This window comes from Mus musculus, chromosome 7 (assembly GCF_000001635.26).
Source record: "Mus musculus strain C57BL/6J chromosome 7, GRCm38.p6 C57BL/6J".
Lineage (NCBI taxonomy): Eukaryota > Metazoa > Chordata > Mammalia > Rodentia > Muridae > Mus > Mus musculus.
The window spans coordinates 24,291,045-24,314,773 of record NC_000073.6 but is presented as its reverse complement, the minus strand read 5'-3'; the positions used below and the strand labels follow the sequence as shown (position 1 = coordinate 24,314,773).

General features: G+C 48.3%; 2 protein-coding genes and 1 long non-coding RNA gene across 11 annotated transcripts in view; 2 read left to right on the top strand and 1 right to left on the bottom strand.

The window, feature by feature from the left end:
* Zfp94 (zinc finger protein 94) overlaps positions 1–13,070 on the top strand; it is a 14,995-nt gene extending 1,925 nt beyond the window's left edge. For 2 of the 6 annotated variants that reach the window (XM_030242402.1, XM_011250491.3), the window contains exons 2-5: positions 363–424; positions 2,279–2,392; positions 5,577–5,703; positions 10,901–12,979. In XM_030242402.1, coding sequence (XP_030098262.1) covers positions 5,580–5,703; positions 10,901–12,219 — 1,443 coding nt within the window. In that variant the 5' untranslated portion in view covers positions 363–424; positions 2,279–2,392; positions 5,577–5,579 and the 3' untranslated portion in view covers positions 12,220–12,979. Of the gene's footprint in view, positions 1–362; positions 425–2,278; positions 2,393–3,270; positions 5,704–10,900 lie in introns of all 6 variants that reach the window. The other 4 variants (NM_001199321.1, XM_011250487.3, NM_009568.3 and 1 more) reach the window with 4 other exon arrangements.
* Gm51470 lies at positions 6,276–10,924 on the bottom strand. The gene is made up of 3 exons (XR_003946725.1): positions 10,870–10,924; positions 10,654–10,760; positions 6,276–6,380 (listed from the first exon to the last, which is right to left on the bottom strand). It is a non-coding gene; the product is annotated as a predicted gene, 51470 (long non-coding RNA).
* Zfp61 (zinc finger protein 61) lies at positions 10,934–23,729 on the top strand. 4 transcript variants are annotated; one of them, XM_030242398.1, is made up of 8 exons: positions 10,934–10,995; positions 15,101–15,581; positions 16,399–16,500; positions 17,036–17,201; positions 18,750–18,795; positions 19,693–19,819; positions 21,340–21,429; positions 22,270–23,729. In XM_030242398.1, the coding sequence occupies exons 5-8, from the start codon at positions 18,793–18,795 to the stop codon at positions 23,715–23,717; spliced, it is 1,668 nt and encodes a 555-aa protein (XP_030098258.1). In that variant the 5' UTR covers positions 10,934–10,995; positions 15,101–15,581; positions 16,399–16,500; positions 17,036–17,201; positions 18,750–18,792; the 3' UTR covers positions 23,718–23,729. The 4 variants fall into 4 exon arrangements, with proteins under 4 accessions (XP_030098258.1, XP_017177629.1, XP_011248788.1 ...); XM_017322140.2 differs by lacking the exon at positions 10,934–10,995 and adding an exon at positions 12,254–12,519; XM_011250486.2 differs by lacking the exon at positions 10,934–10,995 and adding an exon at positions 12,254–12,519 and having other exon boundaries at positions 18,750–19,064.

The window sequence follows — 23,729 nt, the reverse complement described above, 5'->3', positions numbered from 1 at the left end:
CCACAGAGATCCTCCAGCCTCTGCCTCCTGAATTCTGGGTTAAAGGCCTGGGCCTCCACACTTGGCCCTCTCATTAGCTTTTGGGTCTTCTCTGTTAGAGCAGACACGAAAGCTTTGGACCATTCTTTTCAGGAGATCATAATCTCTTCTTGTGAGTACTAATATCTTTCCAGCTGTCCAGCCTCTCACTGGGGGCAGCAGGAGGTCCCTCCGGACCTTCTTTCTGTCCCCACCAATAATGGTTAGCCCTGGACACCTTTTAGGAAGGAGAAGATTGTCTCCAGCTTGGTGGGCAGGAGGGGACAGTTCAACTGCTTTGTCAGGAATGGCCTTCCTATTTCATGGCTTCTCTCCTTCCACAGCCTGATCTCTCAACAAGGACTGAGTGGAAGGTGAGGTCCTGACTCCTTCAGCAAGGCTCCTGGTGAGTGTGGCCTGGCATTGTTGTTGTTGTTGTTGTTTTGAGGTGGAGTCTCCCCATGTAGCCCTGGCTGTCCTGGAATTCCCTCTGTGGACCAGGCTGGCTTCAAACTCAGGGAGTCACTCTTCTCTCCTTCATGTCAGTCCCGATGATGGGATTAAAGATGTATGTCACCACGTCTAGCATGTTTTTCTTATTTTAATGATGAAGTCTTGGTGTCAGGGTCATGAGGGACAATCAAAGAAAGAGGGTCACTCCAGGACGAGATAAGGCCTCGCCGGTGGCAGCAGGGAGGTCCAGCCCCTGACGACTGAACGTCAGACAGCCACGCAGAGGCGTATTTATTTATTGACTGTCACACACAGTTACTTTTAGAGTAAAATAAGTTCCTCACACCAATTGCTGGATCTGCTCTCCGTGTTTCCTGAAGGGGCTCCTCACCCCGGCGGTCTCAGTCCTTACTGTGCACTGTTTGCAAAACTCAGTAATGCAAGATGCTCCCGGGTTGCCAGGACTGTCCTGTGACCAAAGTCGTACAAAAGCTGTAAAGTTCCTTCAGAAAAACAACTCAGTTTTGTTTGTTTGTTTTGTTCTGTTTGTTTGTTTTTGAGACAGGGTTTCTCTGTGTAGCCCTGGCTGTCCTGGAACTCATTCTGTAGACCAGGCTAACCTCTAACTCTGAGATCCATCTGCCTCTGCCTCCCAAGTGCTGGGATTAAAGGCGTGTGCTACCACTGCCCGGCGAAAAACAACTCTTATAGGTAACAAAAAGCAATCACTTTTTCCTTCAGTGATTTCTTCAAGGTCTAAGACCTTTTTAAAAACAACTGTTTTTTTTTTCCCCCTCTACAATGAAGAGCTTGAGTCAGGGTAGATAAGTCAATGTTTAAAGGTTGGGTTGGAACTTGTACAGCCCAGATCCATATAACTCTTGGATATATTCTCACTAAGGCACAGAACCGCCTGGAATTGTAATCAGAGTTTTAGAGCCAGAGTCCTTAGGGAACCCTAGTAGCTTTGGCTCGGTCACCTATCCTAATCCGACCAGAGACAAGACATGGCTAAGAGAAAGGTGATGGAACTACAGTGGCTGCATTGGGACTTACAAAGGAAGGGGTCCAGTGAGCTCCCGCTCCGACTCTGTGGTACTGACCAGAACTTTAGGTTTAAATAGGGGAGCGGGCCTGCAGGATGCGGGAGATGTAGGGTCCTTGCTGCTGGGCTTGATGGCCTGTGTTCCACCCCCAGAATGGACGTGGTGAGAGGAGCCAGCTCCTGCTGCAGGAGACCTCCCCCCCCCCCCATGTCCTGCGTGCACATTCTAAATAGACATAATGAATAGGAGAAGCATTGGAGCAAATGTGTGCATAACACAGCAACCTTGCTGGGTCTCCCTGTCCTTTTTTTGACCCAGATCCATAAAAGTGGCTTGATACATAGTTAATTGCTGGCATTGCCTAGGGGGACGCCTGATTAGTTAGAGGGTGGCCCTTCTCTTATCAGAGCTAACTTCCTATCTTAGGGGGGTGATGGTCTGTCCGTCTGTAGTCAAGGTGATGGCTGGTTTGGGACAGTGACTTGTCTTGATGCCTTCAGATAAGAGTGCTGGGCCCTGGTACCCAGTGTAGGTTTCCTCAGAGTGCTGGGCCCTGGTACCCAGTGTAGGTTTCCTCAGAGTGCTGGGGCCCGGTACCCAGTGTAGGTTTCCTCAGAGTGCTGGGGCCCGGTACCCAGTGTAGGTTTCCTCCAAGTGTTTCCTTTAACTCTGACCTTTCTCCGCTCCTATATCTGCCTCTCACCCCTTTCACCAGTGCCCGCTTCTCTCTGTGACTCCTGTCCATCTCTTTTTGTCTTTAGAAGCAGCAGAGAGACAAGGCTTGGGATGTTGGCTCTGGGGTGAGGCTGGGTTCAGGAACCCCACCTGCCTCTGCTTTCACCTGCGCGTGGGTGCAACAGCTGCCATCTTTGTTGGTAAGAATGCCCTAAAACACCAGGTACCTCACCGAGGGAGTTGCCTGCGCATGCTCATTTGCTTCCCATCATAATCTTGGGACCGACGTTCTATCTCTGTCCTTTTTATAGCCAAGGATGCTCACAGCAGCTTAGGTGTTGGGACCGAGGCCACACAGTAGCTTCTCCTTTGCAGGGATGTGTGAGGAACCTTCGTGGGGCAGTGTGCTAGCATGCATGTGCTACTCGGGTCCCGGTGTGCCAAACACTAGCACATTTCTAGCCCTTATAATGACTTTTGAGATAGGGTCTCACTGTGTGATCCAGGCCAACTTGAACTGAAAGCAATCCTCCTGCTTCAGTCGCTCCTGAATGCTAGAATTGCAGGTGTGTGACATCCTACCAAGCTCTTGTTTCTGTCCAGCAGTGATAACTCCTGTAGTCTGTTAATTCTAATTACATTGATTATAATGATGTGATTACCTGCATCTCACAGAGGCAGAGACTTTATTCCGTTTTCTCTGTATCTACGGGTAGTCTTTCATGGCTCTCCTCTTAGCTGGACGGGTTTGCAGACCTTATGTCTTTGGAAGCTGGCCACCCACGCAGCCTGCTTTTTAGAGTGCTGACGTGAGCACCATTTTCTACTGTCCCAGGGTGAAAGGCAGATTCAGAGACAAGAGAAGGGTGACTGCTGGAAGCACAACGGTTGTGTGTGTAGCTGGGCAGGTCGCTCTTGGCCAGGTGCTGGCAGCTGCTGGGGTGCATGGTGTTTGAGTCAGCCTCCCTGAGGAAGGAACACAGTGGCCATCTACTGAAGGCAGCCACTGCGCTGCTCATACCCTGGCCGGGCTCTCATGGTTTTTTTCTTTCCACTTCTTTCACTGTGCCTTCTTAAGACCCAGCCATCCCCCAGGAGGACAATGACCAAGGTCAAGGTGAGTTGGGCTGTTGGTCTCTCTTCCGTTTGCTGGCTCACTTGTTGAGTGGATGTGGCTGTCTAGAGGCACACTTATGCCACAGCCTGGCGTGCATGTGGAGCTCAGAGGACACCATGTGAATCTCTCCCCTCCACCCTCAGTTTACAAGGCTTTGTGGCAAGCACCTTCACCCCTGAGCTATCTCACTGGCCTTAAATTCTCATCTCTTTTTTCAGAGCCAGTGGCTCTCAATCTTCCTTTTAATACAGCTCCTAATGTTGTGGTAACCCCAAACCATAAAGTTACTTCCATTACTGCTTCATAAGTAATATTTTGCCACTGCTATGAACTGTAGTGTAAATGTCTGGTATACAGGATATCTGGTATGTGACCACTGTGAAAGGGTTGTTCAACCCCCAGAGGGCTCGCGTCCCACAGGTTGAGAACCACAGCTCAAAGGTTCTACTTCTCTCCTTGCTTCTTAGGAAGTATTAAGGAGAATTGTTCACATTTGAGAAATTCTTGGGTGCCAGATGTTAACCACCCCTGTTTTCATTATTTTTATCACTTTATAATTGGATGAATGAAGCAATAAAAACAAGGGCTCTGGAGATGGCTGATGCTTCAGAGCATCCACTACGCTTCCAGAGGACCCACGTTTGGATCCCAACACCTACATCAGGTGGCTCAACCTACCTGATCAGTGACCAGCCTGTCACTCCAGCTCCAGGGAAGCTGTCACCCTCTTGTGGCCTCTCAGGACACTAGCACTCACATATAGATACACAGCCACACACACATACAGGTAGTGAAAAATAGTAAAGATTTTAAAAAATAATAAAAATGCTGAGCATTTTTAATCCCAGCACCTGGAAAGCAGAGGCAAGTGGATGTGTGTGAGTTCAAGGCCAGCCTGGTTTACATAGTGAGTTCCAGGACTGTCAAAGAGAAACCCTGTCTTAAAAAAACAATAGCAAAATACTAACTACTATTACTGCTACTACATATGATTGGGTGAACAGGCACAGACGAGAAAAGCCCATGACGCCATCGTCCAGGTTGGGACTCTCTGCTATACACAAAGTTAGAGAAGAAAGAGCGGGAGAATATTTACCATACGGATGCTAAGGAATGGAAGTACGGGGCCGACAATTAGCTTAGGCAGAACACTTGCCTCGATTGTTCAGCGCACTGGCTTTGGTCCCCAGCAGTGCAGAACCAACACTTAGGAGAAAGGTAGGCAGAGTACCAAAGAGAAACAAACATGGGACTAGGGACATAGCTTAACCGGTAGAGTGCTTGCCTTGCACGCAAGAGGCCCCAGGTTCAGTTCCCAGCACCACATACTCCAGTCTTGACACCACATCCTTGTGACCCCAGCACTGAGGAAATGGAGGCAGGAAGATTAGAGAAGTGCAGGTCATCCTTGGCTACACAGCAAGTTTGAGCTAGCCTAAGCTATGAGACCCTGTCTAAATAGATAGATAGATAGATAGATAGATAGATAGATAGATAGATAGAAAATAAACATGGTTAGTAAATAGTTGAAAAATGTATTATTTTAGTGATCACAAAATAAATAGAAATATCAAATTGTCTTTCACTGATTTAAACAGCATTTTTTTTTTCCCCACATTTACTTTGAGCATGTGAGCATACTCAAAGAACAACCCATAGGAGTCGATCCTCTTCTTCCATCATGTGGTTCCCAGGATTTGAACTTGGGATGGCTGGCTTAGCAGCAAACTCCTTCACCCACTGAGTGCCTGTTACTAGTACAAATTTTTGTTATGGGTTGTTCAGTGTTGTCAATGGCATGAAGAACCAAGAATTCTTATGTTCATTTTGGGGAAAGCATACTGATAGCAAAAAAAGGAGGAGGAGGAGAAGGAAGAGGAGGAAGAAAAAATAGTTACCTCAGGCATTATAAATTAAAAATTGCATATTTGTTGACATTGCATTTTTAACATATAAGAATAGGGACTTTATGTAAAAAGTGGTCCTTCTGTGATTTCTCTTTTTTGTTTTATGTTTTTAAGACAGGGTTCCATCCTGTCCTGGAACTCAATATGGCTTCAAACTGACAAGTCACCCTCCTGTCCAGGCCTCCCACATGCTGGAATTACAAGCCTTGTATAGGGGGTTATATGGTCCAGTTTATGACGTGCTGGGGGTGGGACCCAGGGCTTTGTGGATGCCAAGCAGGTACCCCATGGCCCAAGCCCCAGCCCAGCCACAGCTACCCTCTGTTGAGAGACTTAGGTGACATGTGCTTGCTGTCACAGGAGATGGTGACCTTCAGGGACGTGGCCGTGGTCTTCAGTGAGGAGGAGCTGGGGCTGCTGGACGCTGCTCAGAGGAAGCTGTACCACGATGTGATGCTGGAGAACTTCAGGATGCTGCTCTCAGTGGGTGAGGACGGGTGTAGCAGACGATGGCTCCCATGATGTCTCTGTGATGCTGGCTGTATATGCAGCTCTTGAAGGGGCACCCGGAGTTTTAATCATTGTCAGGCACCGAGCTGGGTCATTCTAGTGCCCCGGCCCCAGCTCATTTGTGTGGTTCGTACATGGACCACAGTGGGCAGTGTGATGCCGTGGTTTTATGCCTTCTCTAATTGTAATCACCTCCACACATGTAGTGGATAGGTGAACATTTATTTTTTAACACTAAAAATCTTTCTGGGGCTAGAGGGATGGCTCAGGGTTAAGGGCTCTGGCTGCTCCTTCAGAGAATCCTAGTTTGGTTCCTAGCACCCACATGGCAGCTCCCAGTCGCCTGTAACTCCAGTTTCACAGAGATCTGACTCCCTTGTCTCGCCCCCACAGGCACCAGACATGCACATGGTGCACAGACACACATGCAGGCAAAACACCATGCCCATAAAAGAAATAAACCTTAAATTAAAAAAGAAATCACTTTGCGTGTGTATGTTTGTATGTTTGTGGATGCATATTGCCGTGGCATACATATGGAGGTCAGAGGTCAGCGTGTGGGAGTTGGTTCTCTCCTTTCACCATTCGGGAATTGAACTCAGGTCTTTGGACTTGGCAGCAGGTGTCTTTCCACTTAAAGCTGATTTGCTTGCCCTTTATGAACAATTTTTTTTTTTACAAAATAATAATAATTAAAAGAAGGGTAGAAAAGCCACACATGGCCCTGCACAATTTTAATCCCAGCACCTGAGAGGCAGAAGCAGAGAGGCAGAGAGAGAGGCAGGAGGCAGAGAGAGAGGCAGAGAGGCAGTGACAGAGGCAGTCTCTGAGAGGGTAAGGCTATCCTGGTCTACCACATAACAAGTTCCAGGACAGCCCAGGCTACACAGAAGGACCCTGTCTCCAAGGGTCAGTGGGAGGGAGCCCTTGGTGGTAACTTCTCATTGCAGTAAAACTTATAGTTTATTGCCAAAACCAGTGTGAGAGATTGCAGGAAGAAAACGGTGTGTGTCGTGGGTGTGGGTGAACATGTGTGCAAGTGTATGTGTGAGTGTGTGAATATTTGTGTGAGTATATGTGTGTGAACATGTGAGTGTGAGTGTATGCAAGTGTGTATATGTGTGAGTGTATATGCATGTGTATATATGAGTGTTTGGTAAGTGTGTGTGAATATGTGTATGTGTGTATATATATGAGTGTGTGTGTGTGTCTGTGTGTATGTGTGTGTGTATGTGTGTATATATGTGTGAGTGTGTGTGTGTGCGTGTGCGTGCGTGTGTGTGTGTGTGTGTGTGTGTGTGTGTGTGTCTGGTGATACAGATTGAATCTAGGGCCTTGAATGTGCTTGTGAAGACATATTCCAAACACTGTTTTTACTTTTTATCTAGGTCAGGGTTCTATGACAATCCAGGCCGATTTAGTACTTACTGTTTCCTGGGCAGCTTTGAACCTGTAACCCTCCTGCCCCAGCTTCCCAAATGCTGGAATTACAGGCCTGCACCACCAGTCCTGGTGAAAATGGACCTTTCTAATATTCATGCTAATGTCTGCATCTTTTGTCTTTTACATAAAACATTTCTTTTGTTATGGCACAATTAGAATATTAGGAAGCAGGGCAGAGACAGGAAGATCACTATGAGTTTGAGACTAACCTGGGGTATAGCATGAAATTCTTGTCTCAAAAACTAGCAGAGGCAGGTGGATTTCTGTGAGTTTGAGGTCAGCCTGGTCTACAAAGTGAGTTCCAGGACAGCCAGGGCTACACAGAGAAACCCTGCCTTGAGAAACAGAACAGACAAACAAAAACAAGTTTGGAAAACATGATGGTGTATGTGTTTGTGCACACAAGTGTGCATGTGGTGTGTGGGTATGTGTGTGTGTGTATGTGAGTGTACATACATGTGATGGTATGTGGCACCAACGCATGTGTGTCATAATGTGCTTGTTGAAGTTGGAGGACAACTTGTGAGTGTCGCTTCTCTCCTTCACCCGTGTGGGACCCAGGAATGGAACGTAGGCCGTCATCCTCAGCAGCATCTGATTTTACCTTCGGAGTTATCTTGTTGACCTGCTCATGATTTACTTCAACTTATTAAGTTTTAGTATGTGTGTGTTTATCTGTGGGTCTCCACAAAGGCCAGAAGAGGGTATTGTATTCCCTGTGCTATAGTTTACTGCCTGTGGTGAGCCACCCAGTTGTGGGTGCTGGGAACTGAACTGGGGTCCAATGCAAGAACAGGAAGTGCTCTTAACTGCCGAGCTGTCTCTTCAGCCCCCAAGAGTTAATTTTAAATAAACCTCTGCATAGAGCTTCAGACCACCCAAGCTGTCTACCCAGTTTCAGAGAGTTCCTGAGCTTTGAATGGTGAAGATGTCCACTCGTGGCGGTGACCCTGCAGGTGCAGACAGTGAGGCTCTGAGTCTGTCCTGTCTAGCTTGTCATCTTGGTTGGGCACAGTGTTGGCACCAGTGCCAGCCTGTTCCAAGGCCACAGAGAGACTTGTCTGGGTCTGTACTACCCCAGTGCTGCTGTCCTGGGATTTTATCCTCAGTTCTCTACTCTCAAGGGCTCCTTTGGGTGTCAACCACGTCATGGCTTCCAGCGACTAATGTACCTATGTGACTTATTACTTGGTGAAGTCAAATCTGGGGCTTACAGTATCCCGTGTGACTGTTCCTCCCTCCCATATACCTATGTAGACATGGCCTGTGACTTCTTACCCTGCCAGTCATTTCCACTCACACTGGTGTCCTTGATGTATCCACACATGCTCTCACTTCCTTGCCTGCTTTTAAACCGTCATGAATGTTTTGCCAGGTGGTGGTGGCGCACGCCTTTAAGCCCAGCACTTGGGAGACAGAGACAGGCAGATCTCTGAGTTCAAGGCCAGCCTGGTCTACAGAGTGAGTTCCAGGACAGCCAGGGCTACACAGAGAAACCCTGACTCAAAAAACAAAAACAAAAACAAAACAACAAACAAAACAATAAAAAAGAATGTTCTTAACCTGGGACCCTCCTGACCTCTCCCTGGGTTCATGCTGGTCTCGTCTAAGCTCTTACATCATACAAGGGGCCTTATCGTCCTCTTCCCTTCCCCTGTCCTGTTTTGTTGTCTGTCTGACCATTGATGGCTGTGTGCAGTTCTACAAGGCCTTTGTCTCACTGTGTTCCCCTGCAGCGTGGGCTCAGGAGGGGACCTGTGGAGGGCAGCTGTGCTGTGCATATCTATTGAATGAATGAATGAGTTAATAATGGCTGTGTGTTGCTGGGCAGTGGTGACGCACGCCTTTAATCCCAGCAATTGGGAGGCTGAGGCAGGCGGATATCTGAGTTCGAGACCAGCCTGGTCTACAGAGTGAGTTTCAGGACAGCCAGAGCTATACAGAGATACCCTGTCTTGGGAAAAAAAAAATGGCTGTGTGATTTTCTTCCAGTTAGACAGGGAGGCACCTAATGGTTGGCAAAGTTTAAAATGTATAATCAAAGCATAGTATAGAATAGGTTTTTTTTCTTTTGACAACTTCACATCAAGACATTTTTAAGATGTCTAATTTTAATTTTCTTTCTTTTTTTTTGGTTTAATTTTAATTTTCTAGGTGCCTTTTCAGATAGATAAGTAGATAGATAAATAGGTAGGTAGGTAGGTAGGTAGATACATACATACATACATACATACATACATACATACGTACGTACATACACAGACACACAGATGTTACAATTCATTGTCTGAACACTGTAGCCCCCAGCATCTGTAACCAAAGATGTGGGCACAAAGTCTGTGTTTAGGTGTCTGCACTACAAAAGTAATAGTAGTAACCCCACAGGCTTACGTGGCTTATAAACAAGGAAACCCGGCTCTGGAGAAATGGTGAGCTCTTGCAGAAGACCCGAGCCTTCCTACCCACATCCCGCGGCTCATGTTTGTAACTCTAACTCCAAGGAATTCAATGCTCTATTCTGACCTCAGGGGTGTGTGTGTGTGTGTGTGTGTGTGTGTGTGTGTGACACACACATGTTCTTTCCTCAAAACAGCTGCTGAGAAGGAGAGGTTAAGAGGCTGGTTTTGTTCTTAGCATACACACGATGGCTCACAACTGGCTCTAGTTCTGGGGGATCGCGACCCCCTTCTGGCCTCGGTGAGGACTAGGCACATATGCGGCAAACAGACGTGCAGGCAGGCAGACACTTACACACATGAAATAAAAACAGAAATGCACACGCAGAACTAGCCTTACTGTTCTAGCAGCTTGGAAGTCCAAGTTCAAGGCACCAGTAGACCTGATGCCTGATAGGGGCTGCTCCCAGGGCTGCCTGCCTCTTCTCGCTGGGTCCCCTTGGGTGGAAGGGCAAGGAGCCTTTATGGACCTCCTTTATAGTCATTAACCCATTCTTGGAGTCTCCAGGTGCAGGACCTAACTGCCTCCCTGATGCCATCCTCCCAGGGCTCAGGATTTTGGCCATCTTAAAGAGAATGTCTTTTCCCGTGGCTTTCCCATGGCACACTCAGTTGGTGGGGAGGTGTTGTCTGTTTTGTTGTGGCATTACTGAGGGTGGACCTAGGGCCTCACAGGTACTAGGCAAAGCTACTGAGCAGCCTCCGAGGCTTTTAAAAGACCACTTTTTTCTTCCTTCTTTGCTTCCTTTACTTTTCTTTTCTTTCCCTCCCTCCCTCCCTCCCTCCCTCCCTCCCTCCCTCCCTCCCTCCCTCCCTTCCTTCCTTCCTTCCTTCCTCTTTGAGACAGGGTTTCTCTGTGTAGTCCTGACTGTCCTGAAACAGGCCAGGCTGGCCTCGAACTCACAGAGATCGGCCTGCCTCTGCCCCCCCAAGTGCTGGGATTAAAGACACGTGCCATCACACCAGCTTGCTCTTTTTGAAATATTTTTCTTGCTTTGGAGATAAGAAAATCTTAATTTGTCACTTACCTGTGATACTCTGTAGAGCTTATGATGGTTCTCGTTGGTTCTCATTGTTATGTGGTGAATGGGAGCACTGACCTTGGCTTCTGGACGTGTCCTGAGATGACAGGATCCTGGGTGTTAAAAGGAAGGGAGCCGTTCATTCTCTGGTTCAGTGAAGCCTTAGTCTGTGGTTTAACTGTATAATCCAACATCACCCAACAGAGCATTCACACGCTCTACCTCTCTCTCTGAATTCTCTTTGTGTTTCTAGGAGACAAGAATCCTGAGGAGATGGAGTCTCTTGAGGAAGTGGGATTGAGGCACCTGTCACATGAGGCGCTTTTCTGCTCACAAATCTGGCAGCAGGTTAGCAGGGACCTAATGAAGGCTGGAGACTGCAGAGTAAGCATCAGGGAAACTGGCTCTCCGTTGAAGCGAGATGATGCACATGGTGCAGACAGGAAGTACAGCAAACATTCCGGTCAGAAACCATGGCTCCAACTCCACTGTGGAACAGATGGTGGTGAAGAACCTTACAGAGAGGAGAGGAGCGAGAAAGACTCTTGGGACTCTCCTCTGCAGGCTAACGGGCGACCCCCCGCAGGAGAGAAGAGGTATAGGTGTGAAAAATGTGACCACGCCTTCTGTCGGTTATCGGGTCTCCAAGCCCATCAGGTGAGGCACACTGGAGAGAAGCCATACAAGTGTGAGGAGTGTGGCAAGGGCTTCACTCGGGCCTCCACCCTTCTGGACCATCAGCGGGGCCACACTGGAAACAAGCCCTATCAGTGCCATGCTTGCTGGAAGAGTTTCTGTCACAGCTCGGAGTTTAACAATCACATAAGAGTCCACACGGGAGAGAAACCCTATGTATGCGAGGAGTGTGGGAAAGGCTTCAGCCAGGCCTCCCATCTCCTGGCCCATCAGAGAGGCCACACTGGAGAGAAACCCTACAAATGTAGCACGTGTGGGAAGGGCTTCAGCCGGAGTTCAGATCTCAACGTTCACTGCAGAATCCACACGGGAGAGAAACCCTATAAGTGTGAGACGTGTGGGAAAGCCTTTAGTCGGGTCTCCATACTCCAGGTGCACCAGAGGGTCCACAGTGAAGACAAACCGTACCAGTGCGCAGAGTGTGGGAGGGGCTTCACTGTAGAGTCACACCTTCAAGCGCACCAGCGCTCCCACACGGGAGAGAGACCCTATCAATGTGAGGAGTGCGGGCGAGGCTTCTGTCGGGCCTCCAACTTTCTGGCTCATCGTGGAGTCCACACAGGCGAGAAACCGTATCGATGTGACATATGCGGAAAACGCTTCCGGCAGAGGTCCTACCTCCATGACCACCACAGGATCCACACGGGAGAGAAACCTTACAAATGTGAGGAGTGTGGGAAAGTCTTCAGTTGGAGCTCATACCTCAAGGCCCACCAGAGAGTTCACACAGGAGAGAAACCATACAGATGTGAGGAGTGTGGGAAGGGTTTCAGCTGGAGCTCAAGTCTCCTAATTCACCAGCGCGCCCATGCAGAGGATGAGGGTCGCAAGGATTTGCCTGCATCAGAAGGCTCACAGGGGAAACAAACTCTATAATGTTTTATAGTTTGATATTTCAACTGGAAGCTGAAAGGTCCCAACTCTTAGAGTTCTCAAGGGAGTTGTAGTATTAGTATTTTGACTGGACCAGGATGCATTTTGATGCTTGGGAGACCACAAGCAGAGAAGCCTTGTAAGTTGGAGCCATGTAGACTTCAGTCAGAACCTTGACCTTTAACACATGGAGACAGTAACCAACCGGGGGAAAGTTGAGTGTGACCTGGAGGTATCTCAAAGGAAGGAACCAGATCACTTTCTTATGTTGCTGGTTGCAACCCCGTGTGGGGCTTCATTACCGTAAGTGACAGTCACAAGATATTTAGGAACACTACAAGCTTTCTGCATATCCAGGGACCAAAACCTCAGAATTCAACAGGTTCTAGGAGCTTCTGGCAGCTCTTACCCATGATGCAACTGTGTGACTTCACTGCAGCCTTCCTCAGAACACACCATCACCACACACAGGGCCCAGCCTCTCTGCTCAGGGTCGGCGTTGTTGTCTATGACAAATTGCATGGCTTTCTACAGTACACATGCTTTCTGTTCTTCCGGAAGCGTTGCTCACGGAGCTTTCCTGTTCTCGGTCTTCTAGTTCAGCTGCAGACTCTGTTGTGTGTCTCAGTGGGATTTTGACCATCCTCATTACTCCCCTTTACAGAAAGTGTTCCACGGCACTACTGTGCAAGTTAGGTTTTGTGGTTAATAAATTACCACTTACTGAAATTGTTTAAAATACATTTCTTCCCAATTAATAGTACATGTTTGAATTGTATATCTACATTGCGTACCTATATTCACAAGCAGTGCCTAAGACATCATATGCCTTCAGTAAACTGTTAAGCCAGCCTTGAGAAAGACAGTCACTTGAAAAATTTTTATTCAGTCTGCCAGCTGCAGTGGATGCAAAGCATGGAGTTTCCTGAAGAGGCTAAAGGAGGAAACAACATTTAATTCATATATGGTCTCAGAAAAATTTCCAAAAGAGGGCTGGAGAGATAGATGGCTCAGTGGTTAAGAGCACTGGCTGCTCTTCCAGAGGTCCTGAGTTCAATTCCCAGCAACCACACGGTGGCTCATAACCACCTGTAATGGGATCCGGTGCCCTCTTCTGGTGTGTCTGAAGACAGCTACAGCGACAGTGTACTCACATACATAAAATAAGTAAATCTTTAAAAAAATTCCAAAAGAATTAGAAAGCAAGAAAAAGGAATTGCATATTTAAAATAATCAATCTATTTTTATGCCAAAAGTGGTTTCTGAGTCAGCTATGGGCCACAGTAACTATCTCCAACTTGAGTCTAAAGTCAGTGAAATAAACACGGAGCTCAGTTGATTGAAAAGAAAATGATGAGAAACAAGCTAATGAAATAAAGGCAAGCTCTCACTGTATAGGCAACAGCTTCCATCATTTCTTGTAAAGAAGCAGGGACTGAGAAACTTCAGGAGACCAAGGAGAACAAAGCCAGTTTTGGCGGAGAAGGGGCCGGGGGCGGGGCCGGGGCGGAGCTAGTAGAAGCGAAGGGGCGGGGTAGAGGAGAAGGCAGTAGGGACAGAAGGAACTCTGAGACAGCTGAGCCAGGAGAAGCTGAGCTGAGTAGACAGGCAGAGCCGATGTTATAGCTTGGAGCGGTTAGAATGGGGAAAGCCGGAGAAGGACTGTTTACGCTGTTGGAAAACTGAGGGAGGAGTGGCCGGGAGAAATGTTTGAAGGGGCCTGGGCTGGAAACTGGAAGGAGGGAGTTAAGAGAATGGGTTATGCTGTGAAACAGCCAGCCATTTACATCTAGAATTACTACTACGTTGATCAATGGTAATATATTTAACTTTTCTAAGAGCAACTTTAAAAAATACACAGCTGTCCGCTTTGTATTCTTGCCATCAACATGCGATAGTTCAGTTCTCACATGTTATCATTTTCCCCCCACAAGGTAATTTGCCTATATCCATTTCTTTAAAAAAAATTCTAAAGATAAACATGTCCATGTTTGCTACTCTTATTTCTATTGAAATTGCTGAACCATGTTTGAATCTTCACTCCTTTTAAAAAGTTGGCTCTTGTGCTGGGGTTTATGAGTTTTCAAGGGCTGGCAAGGTGGCTCAGCAGGTAAACACTCCTGTTGCCCAGCCTGACAACCTGAGTTGGGTCCCCTGCACCCACATAGTGACTGCAAGGAGATTTACTCCTGTACGCTGTCCTATGACTTCCTCATTTGCGCTGTAACTGTGAGACCCCGAGCGTTCCCCCAAGCCCGTTTTCCCCGATCTCTGGGGATACAGCCAGAAAGAAGCTCTTTGTTCTCTATAGCCAGCAAAAAGCTTTTTTTTTTTTTTTTTTTTTTTTTTTCTGTGCCTTACAACCAGAGATGCGATAATTGTAGGAAGACCTAGCCAGGCCCTTGCTTGGCTCCCTGTGCCAAGGACACGGAGATAGACACAGGAGAGGAGCTATAGCTCACTCCCCCACCTCGCCAGAGAAGAACTGTTGCCAACTCTCCTCCCAACTCCTCCCAATTCCTCACTTTTCCTTTAAAAGACCCCCCCCCTACTGTTACCTCTGGGGGCCGAACTCCCCTGCCCTGCGCGGTCCTCAGCTAGCTGACAATAAAGCCTCTTGTGGTTTTGCATCAGGTGTGGTTTTATTGGGGTGCCAGCTCATCCCGGGACTTGAGCGGAGGTCTCCCCAGTTTCGGGGGTCTCACATAACATGCACGCACGCTCCCCACGCATGCATGAACACACCAATAAATGATTTATTTTATTTATTTATTTATTTTAGTATTTTGGAAAGTTTATTTATTCACTCACTTATTTATTTATTTATTTATTTATTTATGGATGTTTTCTCTGCATGTTTTGTCTGTGTACCTTGTACATGCAGTGCTCGAGGACGCCACGAGAGAGCGACGGGTCCTCCGGAGCTGGAGCAACTACGGTTTTGAGCTCCGCAGTTAGTAGCGCTCTCCGCACCACGTCATCTCTCCAGCGCCAAAGCCTATACGTCCTAAGGCAGACATCCTCCAATGTAAAGACGTTGCTGTCCAAGACTTTCTTAGGGAGTATGGGAAATGAAAAACAACAGGGAAATCCAATACGGGAGGATGGTGCTCCTCCCCTAGCTTCGGGACCGGCCACCCGCGCCTCTGCATCCTCACTTCCGTTACCACTGAGGGAGCCGAGCGTCACGCACGGTTTCTCCACGCGGAATTCTGGGAACTCGTCGGCTTCAGGCTAGCCTGTAGCCATCTGTCCCCCTGGATTTGAGTTATTTTAGCCAGGAACCTCCAGAATGACCCGCTAGATGCTTCTGAGATCGACAGCAATTGCGTCTCGGGTGAAAAGGAAGGAGCGAGGTTTGAAAGGTAAGGAGCAGCGGCGAGCTCCGGAGGGAGCGTCCTGGTGCCTGCAGGCCCTCGGCGCGAGCGGCTTCTGCAGTGCCCCCGCCCCGCCCCGTCCCCGCAGCCCCCTCTCCCTGCCTGCAGCCCTCTCTCTCCCATTCCGCAGCTCCCCTCCCCTCCTGCCCGCAGCCCTCTCCTGCCTTCAATCTCCTTCTCTGGTCCTGCAGCCCTTTCTTGCAACCCACTCTCCCTGCCCTCAGACCCCCTCTTCCGGCCCGCAGCAGCCCTCCCGCCTGCAGCAGCCCTCCCCTTCTGCAGTTTCCCTCTCCCCTCGTTACCCCCCTCCCTCCCTGCAGCCCTCTTTTCCTCTCTGAAGCCCCCTCTCCCTTCCTGTAGTCCCCCTCACTCCTGCAGCCACCTCCCTCCTGCAGCCCCCCTCTCCGCCTGCGGCCACCGCTCCCCTTCTGCAGCTCCCTCCCTGCTCCCGCGGCGCCCACCTTCTCCACCCCCTAGTCGGCTCTGCTTCTGCCCCTGCCGCACTAGCAGATCTCTCTGTGCATATCTTGGGTGTTCTGCAAAAGACAGACATTAGACCTTCCTAGTAGCATACTTGGAGAGAAAAAAAAAAAAAAAAGGATGGTGAAACACTCAAAACTGCCTGGCATGCAGGTCTCATGGAGAGACCATAGTAATACTTCATCCAGTTCTTGGCCGTCACAGTTGTGACCCATCTATGACCTTTAGAGGAAGGAGCTGGCTGCTTGCAGCAGGTACTGGGGCAGGAACTGTGAGATGTAATGTAGGGAATTTTATAATTTTACAATTTTTGGTTTCCCTGCAGCCCTGACTTCCCAAAAAGCAGTGCTGGAAGCCATAAGTGACTAAGATTGGCTGACGCTGGAGGATGTGTGGGTCGTACACCTGGGATTAACTTTTATTAGAGGTGAGTCTATACAGAGTGTTGTGCCCAGATGGCAGAAACCCCGAAGAGACCACCAGGCACCACAACTCGGAAGCAAGCACACGAACATCCTTGTCCTACTTTGAACTTGGGCCACAGACCTTCCCGATGGGACAGGAAGGAGAGTGACCCCCAGCACTAGGTGAAGGGATGGATAAAGGAAAAAAAAAAAACCCACAAGCGGGGGTTTCTAAGCCTTGGCACTGCATGAGAGGGTAAAAGAGTTTTCTTTCCAAGAACCCAAGGGTGGGGGCCATATCCCAGGCTAGCCTCTGACAATAGGCTGTTCAAACCCACATTTTACTGGTCCAAGCTCCCAGAGGAAGCCAGCCAGTATCATGAATATAGGTTAGCACTGGCTTGCAGGGATCTTGAGAGCGGGCTTTGTACATTTATTGAGACCTGTGTGTGTGTACGTGTGTGTGTACATGTGTGTGTGTGTACATGTATGGACGCCGGATGTCAACCTCGGGTTCCCAGGAACCATCCACTGTTTTTCTGTTTAATATTTATGTAGGGGTGGAAAACGTGAGTTGCGGTGTGGGTGTGGCGATTAGAAGACCACGCTGGGGAGATGCTGCCCATCTACCATCCTGTGTATCCTGAGGACCAAACTCGGGCTTGGTGGTAAAAGCTTTTATCCACCAAATCCTCCCTCGTGGACTTCGAGATTGCCTAATTAGGTGAGGCCAGCTGACCAAGAAGCAGGAGAGATGCCATTATCTGCCTTCGCAGAACTGGCTTTATAGATCTGTGTGTGCCACTGGCATGCAGCCCCCTCCTCCCCAACCCCTGACTTTTCAAGTAAAATGTGCCCTTGGGATGAAACGCAGGTCTTTGTGCTTTGCCCAGCAAGCTCTTTACCAACTAAGCCATCTCCCCAGTCCCTGGTATTAGGTTTTTAAAAAAAGTTGTTTTCACCAATTCTTTTTTTTTTTTTAACTTTTTTTCCCCCAAAGATTTATTTATTATTATATGCAAGTACACTGTAGTTGTCTTCAGACTCACCAGAAGAGGGTGTCAGATCTCATTATGGGTGGTTGTGAGCCACCATGTGGTTGCTGGGATTTGAACTGAGGACCTTCGGAAGAGCAGTCAGTGCTCTTACCCATTGAGCCATCTCACCAGCCCTGTTTTCACCAATTCTGGTATTTCCAAATAACTTTTTTTTTTTTTTAACATTATAGACATGGAGATGTCTAAAATTACAGATCATGTTAAAAAAAAAAAAACAGAACTGTTACAACTTTAGTATGCAACTGGAACAATGGCTCTTTTAGTTTGGTTCTGTCAGGTTTTCTTGGGTAAGTTTCTTTTAAATGGCAGCTGTGTTCCTTGGACTGGGCTGTCCCATGCAGCAGTTTAGAAACTCACCGTGAACCAGCAGAGAGAATTTCCTCTCCTGGGACAGTACCCAGGCTCAAACCCTGCCCATCTAACTGAGAACTCCTGCACGTACACCCCAAACCCTGCCCATCTAACTGAGAACTCCTGCACGTACACCCCAAACCCTGCCCATCTAACTGAGAACTCCTGCACGTACACCCCAAACCCTGCCCATCTAACTGAGAACTCCTGCACGTACACCCCTGCAGTCTGCATCCCAGGTGACTCCCACACAGGTCACATGTAAACAGTTCAGGGAAGGGTCTCATCTCAAAATTCAGGCTCAGAAGGGTCACCATGCTGCCTGGCACAGATAAAATGGTGTGGGGTACCCTGTACTCACAGCACTGTGATCCCCCCCTCCCCCCGACCACCACTACCTTGCTTAATGAATATTGTCAACAGTCACAGCTGCTAAAAATCCCAAGCAACGTGAGGCAATGGTGTGTTCCCGACATGCTCCTTGTAGGCTCCCGAGAGTGGATGTATTGCTTTGCGTGTACTAGTGTACTCCCTCCCATCAGGAGTGGGACGCCCACCCAGTACCCATTACAGTGAATTAGCATTAGATGCTATTTCCACGTTTACCATCCTCACCATTATCGCCACTGGAAGTTTAAAACGTTGAGAAAATTGCAAAAAATTAGTACAAGGAGATCTGGTCTGCTGTGCTTGGGCACAGTGTTCTGTGACGAGCTCCTATGTGGAGTTCCTATCGTCCACGCCACCGTTGTCATCCTCTGACCGTAGGCCGCAAGGAACACGCACCCGACTATCTGACAAGGGTCAGCCGCGTGGTCAGTGGCACTGACGAGACTTCTCCTTTCCCATTTCTGTCTTTTCAGGTCTGCACCTCCTGGAAGGAAGGGTAAAAAAGTGAGCGGGCCCATGGTAAGTAGAGCTCGCCCTATTTGTTGTCAGAATGTAACGGGGTCCTCTCAAGCTAGAGGATTGTTCTCCTGTAAGGAGACTCAACGCATTCGAGAGCTGACAAGGTGGCTCAGGGGTTAAGGTGCATGCCTCCAGGCCTGATGACCTAAGTCTGATCCCCAAGATCTACATGGTGGACGAAGAGAACCAACCTCCACAAGTTATCCGCCGTCTTTTACACAAGCACTGTCACACACACATGTGCACACGAGAGCGCACACAGGCAATGAGTAAGTGTGATTTTAAAAATAGGTTGTATGAAAGCACTTGATGTCTTGAGGATATGCCAGGTGCTTGTTTGTCCCTGTAAGTTTAACTGTCCTCCACCTCTTCAGGGCCACTGTGCCTCTAGAGACATTGGTATTGACTTATCTTTTAGGGAGACACAATCAGACATCTGTTTACCCCAAGTAGGGGATCCACAACAGACTCAAGTAACAGTGCCACCCGAAGCCACATTGGTGAATTGGTGGGTCTATTGGGGTTACTCCCAGGAGCAGGATGACTGCAAGGCAGCTGCGTCATGGAAGGGTTTCCCAGAACTTTATGTACGCCTTGCAGACATCTCAATAGGTAGGAGAGGCTCTTCTAGGAAACTCTGTTGACCTGAGTCCCCTAAGCAGTTCTTACTGCTCATATAACTCTATGGCCAGAGGAACCTTGGGCATCTGGTCAGTTTCAGGGAGTTCCTGGGACTAATGAGTTGTATAATCGCAGAATCTCAAGGAGCCTCCTTTTAGAATTTCTTGAGTCTTTACAAGCTTACCCCCCATCTCCCTCAAGAGAAACTATTTTAACTAGGACGATGTTACTAACAGCAGTTGCTTGTAAGATTGAGGTCATCTGTGCTTGTTGTAGGAGGCAGTAACATTCAAGGATGTGGCTGTGGTCTTCACTAAGGAGGAATTCAGGCTGCTGGACTCCGCCCAGAGGACGCTGTACCAAGATGTGATGGTTGAGAATTTTCGGAACCTGCTCTCAGTGGGTGAGGACAGGTGCCCTCTGGCACATGCCTGTGATCTTGCAGTTGGAACATTTCTTGTCTTTTCTGAACAGGATATTTCAGGACATTTTATGTATTTATTTGTTTATTAATTTGTTTGTTTGTTTATATGTATGTATAGGAGTATATTGCCTGGTACCCTTGAAACTAGAATTACAGATGGTTGTGAGCCACCATGTGAGTGCTAAGAACTGAACCCGAGTTATCTGAAAGAGCAGCATTTGCTCTCAACCCTGAAGCTATCTCTGCATATTATTATTTTTAAAATTTATTACTGGGCAGTGGTAGCACATGCACTCAGGAGGCTGAGGCAGGTGGATCTCCTGAGTTTGAGGCCAGTCTGGTCTACACATTGCCTTGAAAAGCAAACAAAAAACTGACAGCAAAATCACATTTTACTTGGTGTGTGTGTGTGTGTTTGCGTATGTGTATACACACATAGGTGTATGTACCCTCTGAGGCTAGAATTACAGGAATTACAAATGGTTATGAGCCACAGGATGTGGGTCCTAGGAACTGAACTTGGGGCCTTCTGGAAGAGCAGCAAGCACTCAGCCCCTGGCCCATCTCTTTAGCCCCATACTGATCATTAAAAGAGACTTATTTCTGTTATGTTTATGTGTATGTGTGAGATACACACCTTTATGTGGGAGCCCTCAGAGGCCGGAAGAGGACCCTGGACACCCTGAAGCTGGGGCTAGGCAGTTGTAGGTGCTCATAGAACTCTGGGAGAACAGCAAGTGGTCTGAGCACTGGACCATCTCGCCAGCACCTCTGCTGGCAGCTTTTAATGAAACCCGGTACAGTAGGAAACACCAACATTCTGTACAGAGAATGACACACGTTATAGGAAATCAGATGCGGAGTGAGTGGGGAGAGGCCTGATGACTAGGCATGACCTCAGAGTAGATCGCTCAGACTGTGTTCCTGAGGCACGCATGTGTGTTGGAAGGGTCACATCATAAATGCTGTTTCTTCTCTGGGCTGTTGTTGTGTCTGGCCAGCGGCTCACACGTCTGGGTTCTGTTCTGGAAAGGCATTTTGGAATCTGGAAGAGAAGAGGGAGCTAGGCGAACGAGAGAAAGATGAAGCTAAGACAAAATTCTGATCAAAGCTCAATTTTACTAATTCATGCACCGAGTTATGAAGGAGGGGAAGGGGCCCAATTCCTGCCAAATCATCTTGGAGCAAGGTTGCAGGTGAACGCCTGATAGCTCTGGAACAGATAGGTGGCAGGCAGTGGCAGTGGGAGTGGCAGGACGATAGGGTGGCAAGCTCCGCCCCATGCTCTCTTAACACTGAAACCTGAGCAAACAGGTTTCAGGCTGAGGAGGGGAGGTTACAGGCCTTGTGTGTGTGTGTGTGTGTGTGTAAGCTTGAACACAGCTATAACAATACACTATTTTCGTTGCACTAACGATGATTTCAGGTGCCACTGGTGTCCCCAGTGCATTTCCACTGGACCGTGCCCTTTGATATTTGTGATTTTTGCATGTTCACAGAGTATCAACTTTTCAAACGAGATAAACCATACCTGGAAAGAGAAGAGAAGCCTCAAATGAGGAGGGCAGCCCCGAGGGAGAGAGATTCAGGTGAAAAAATCTTCCATTACTCATCTCTAGCACTTGCTGTTCTCCGTCCCTGTTGCTGGCATTGTGTGGTCCAGATGGCATGTTTTGAGCAGTTGTAGCACTTTATTGCTGGAGTGTGTGCCAGGCATGGTTCTGGGTAGTGCCTAGAAAACTGAGCGCCATAAAATGTTTCTTCCTGTTGACACTGTCATATGGTAGGAGAGAGACATAATTTTTTTTTTTGGTTTTTCGAGACAGGGTTTCTCTGTTTAGCCCTGGCTGTCCTGGAACTCACTCTGTAGACCAGGCTGGCCTCGAACTCAGAAATCCACCTGCCTCTGCCTCCCGAGTGCTGGGATTAAAGGCATGCGCCACCACCGCCTGGCTGAGAGACATAATTTTAAAAAGAAAATAAAATTCAACCATTAGTTGATTTTAAATGGGTTTTATTAGTTCTCTTTAAAAATTTTAAATTATTGTTTTATGTGTATGGGTGTTTGCCTGCATGTATTTATGTTTACCACATGTGGGCCTGGGGCCCATGGAGGCCAGAAGAGGGTGTCAGATCCCCTGGGAGTGGAGTTACAGTTGTGAGATGCTGTGAATGAACCAGGTCCTCTAGAAGTGCGGCCGGTGCTCTTGACTGCTGAGCCATTTCTCCAGCTCTTATTGGTTCTTAGTAGTAGGGCCCTCAGTAGGCTATATAGTGGGTTCTGTTAGCATTTACACCTGAAAACCTCATTAGTAACGAAAAGGATAGGCTGGAAAATCACATTGCTTTGCATTAAAGTCTAGTATGGTGAGCTAAGTGTGAAATCCCCAGGTATAAACATTTTCACTTGTCCTTTCCTGTCTTCATAGGGATTAACGGTCAGAGTGCGAGAGGAGCAGTCCGAGGGAGAGGGTCACCTGAAGCCCTTCCCTGCTGGCAAATCTGGCAGTGGGTCACGGACGACTTAACCACGAGTCAAAACTCTGTGGTAAATACTCCTCAGCTACAGGGCAAGGCTCCCTGCCAGTCCAGGCCAAGGCCATCTGCTCCCGTTTCTGTAGATGAGAACTATATAAAGAGTCATACAATAAGTGTTCCCATCCACTCCGGAAGGCCCCCACTTCCCACTTTGAGAGCCCAGGGAACTTCCCTGACTGAGCGGCAGACTCGGAAGGATCAGTACCACCAAGGCTCCCACAGAGATGAAGCGGGTCAGAGGAAACGGGATGCTCACCCTACAAGTTGGATTCCACGTCCCCGCTCTGATCACAGAGTATGCAAAAGTAAGGGGCGGTGTAGCCCCAGTGATCATGGGAGAGACGGGGTGGAAGTGGTGCCATTCGACCAGAATGGAGGGATTCACACTAGACAGAAAAGCTCCCAACACAGAGAAGCCGTTACCGATCTCTCCAGCTCGGATCCTCACCAAGTGTTAGACTCAGGAGGGAGGGCTTGTGCATGTGTTGAATGTGGGAGAGGCTCCCCTTGTGGCACAGATGGCTGCATTCATCAAGGAGGTCGCACAGGAGAAGAACGGAAGGAATTCGGTCACCAGAGGGTCTGCACGCCAGTGAAACCGTACACCTGTGAGCAGTGCGGAAAAGTCTTTACTTGTAGATCAGCACTTAATGTCCACGTGAAAGTGCACACGAGGGAGAGACCTTACAATTGTGAGACCTGCGGGAGTGCCTTCAGCCAGGCCTCCCACCTCCAGGACCACCAGAGGCTCCACACTGGGGAGAAGCCGTTCAAATGCGATGCCTGCGGCAAGAGTTTCAGTCGCAGTTCCCACCTGCGGTCCCACCAGAGGGTCCACACGGGAGAGAAACCATACAAGTGCGGGGAGTGTGGGAAGAGCTTCATTTGTAGCTCCAATCTCTACATCCATCAGCGAGTCCACACAGGAGAAAAGCCCTATAAATGCGTGGACTGCGGGAAAGAATTCAGTCGCCCTTCGAGTCTTCAGGCCCATCAGGGCATTCACACCGGAGAGAAATCATACGTTTGTACTATGTGTGGGAAAGGCTATACTCTGAATTCAAATCTCCAAGTCCACTTGAGAGTCCACACGGGGGAGAAGCCGTACAGTTGTGACGTGTGTGGGAAAGGCTTCAGTCGCTCTTCACAGCTACAGTCCCATCAGAGAGTCCACACGGGGGAGAAGCCTTACAAGTGTGATGTGTGTGGTAAGAGCTTTGGTTGGCGGTCAAATCTTATAATTCATCACAGAATCCACAGCAGTGGTAAACCTTACAAGAGCAAGAGAGATGATAAAAACATCAAGGAGTCCACTCAGGAAAAATGTTCTATAAAATAGTGCTTGAAAAGA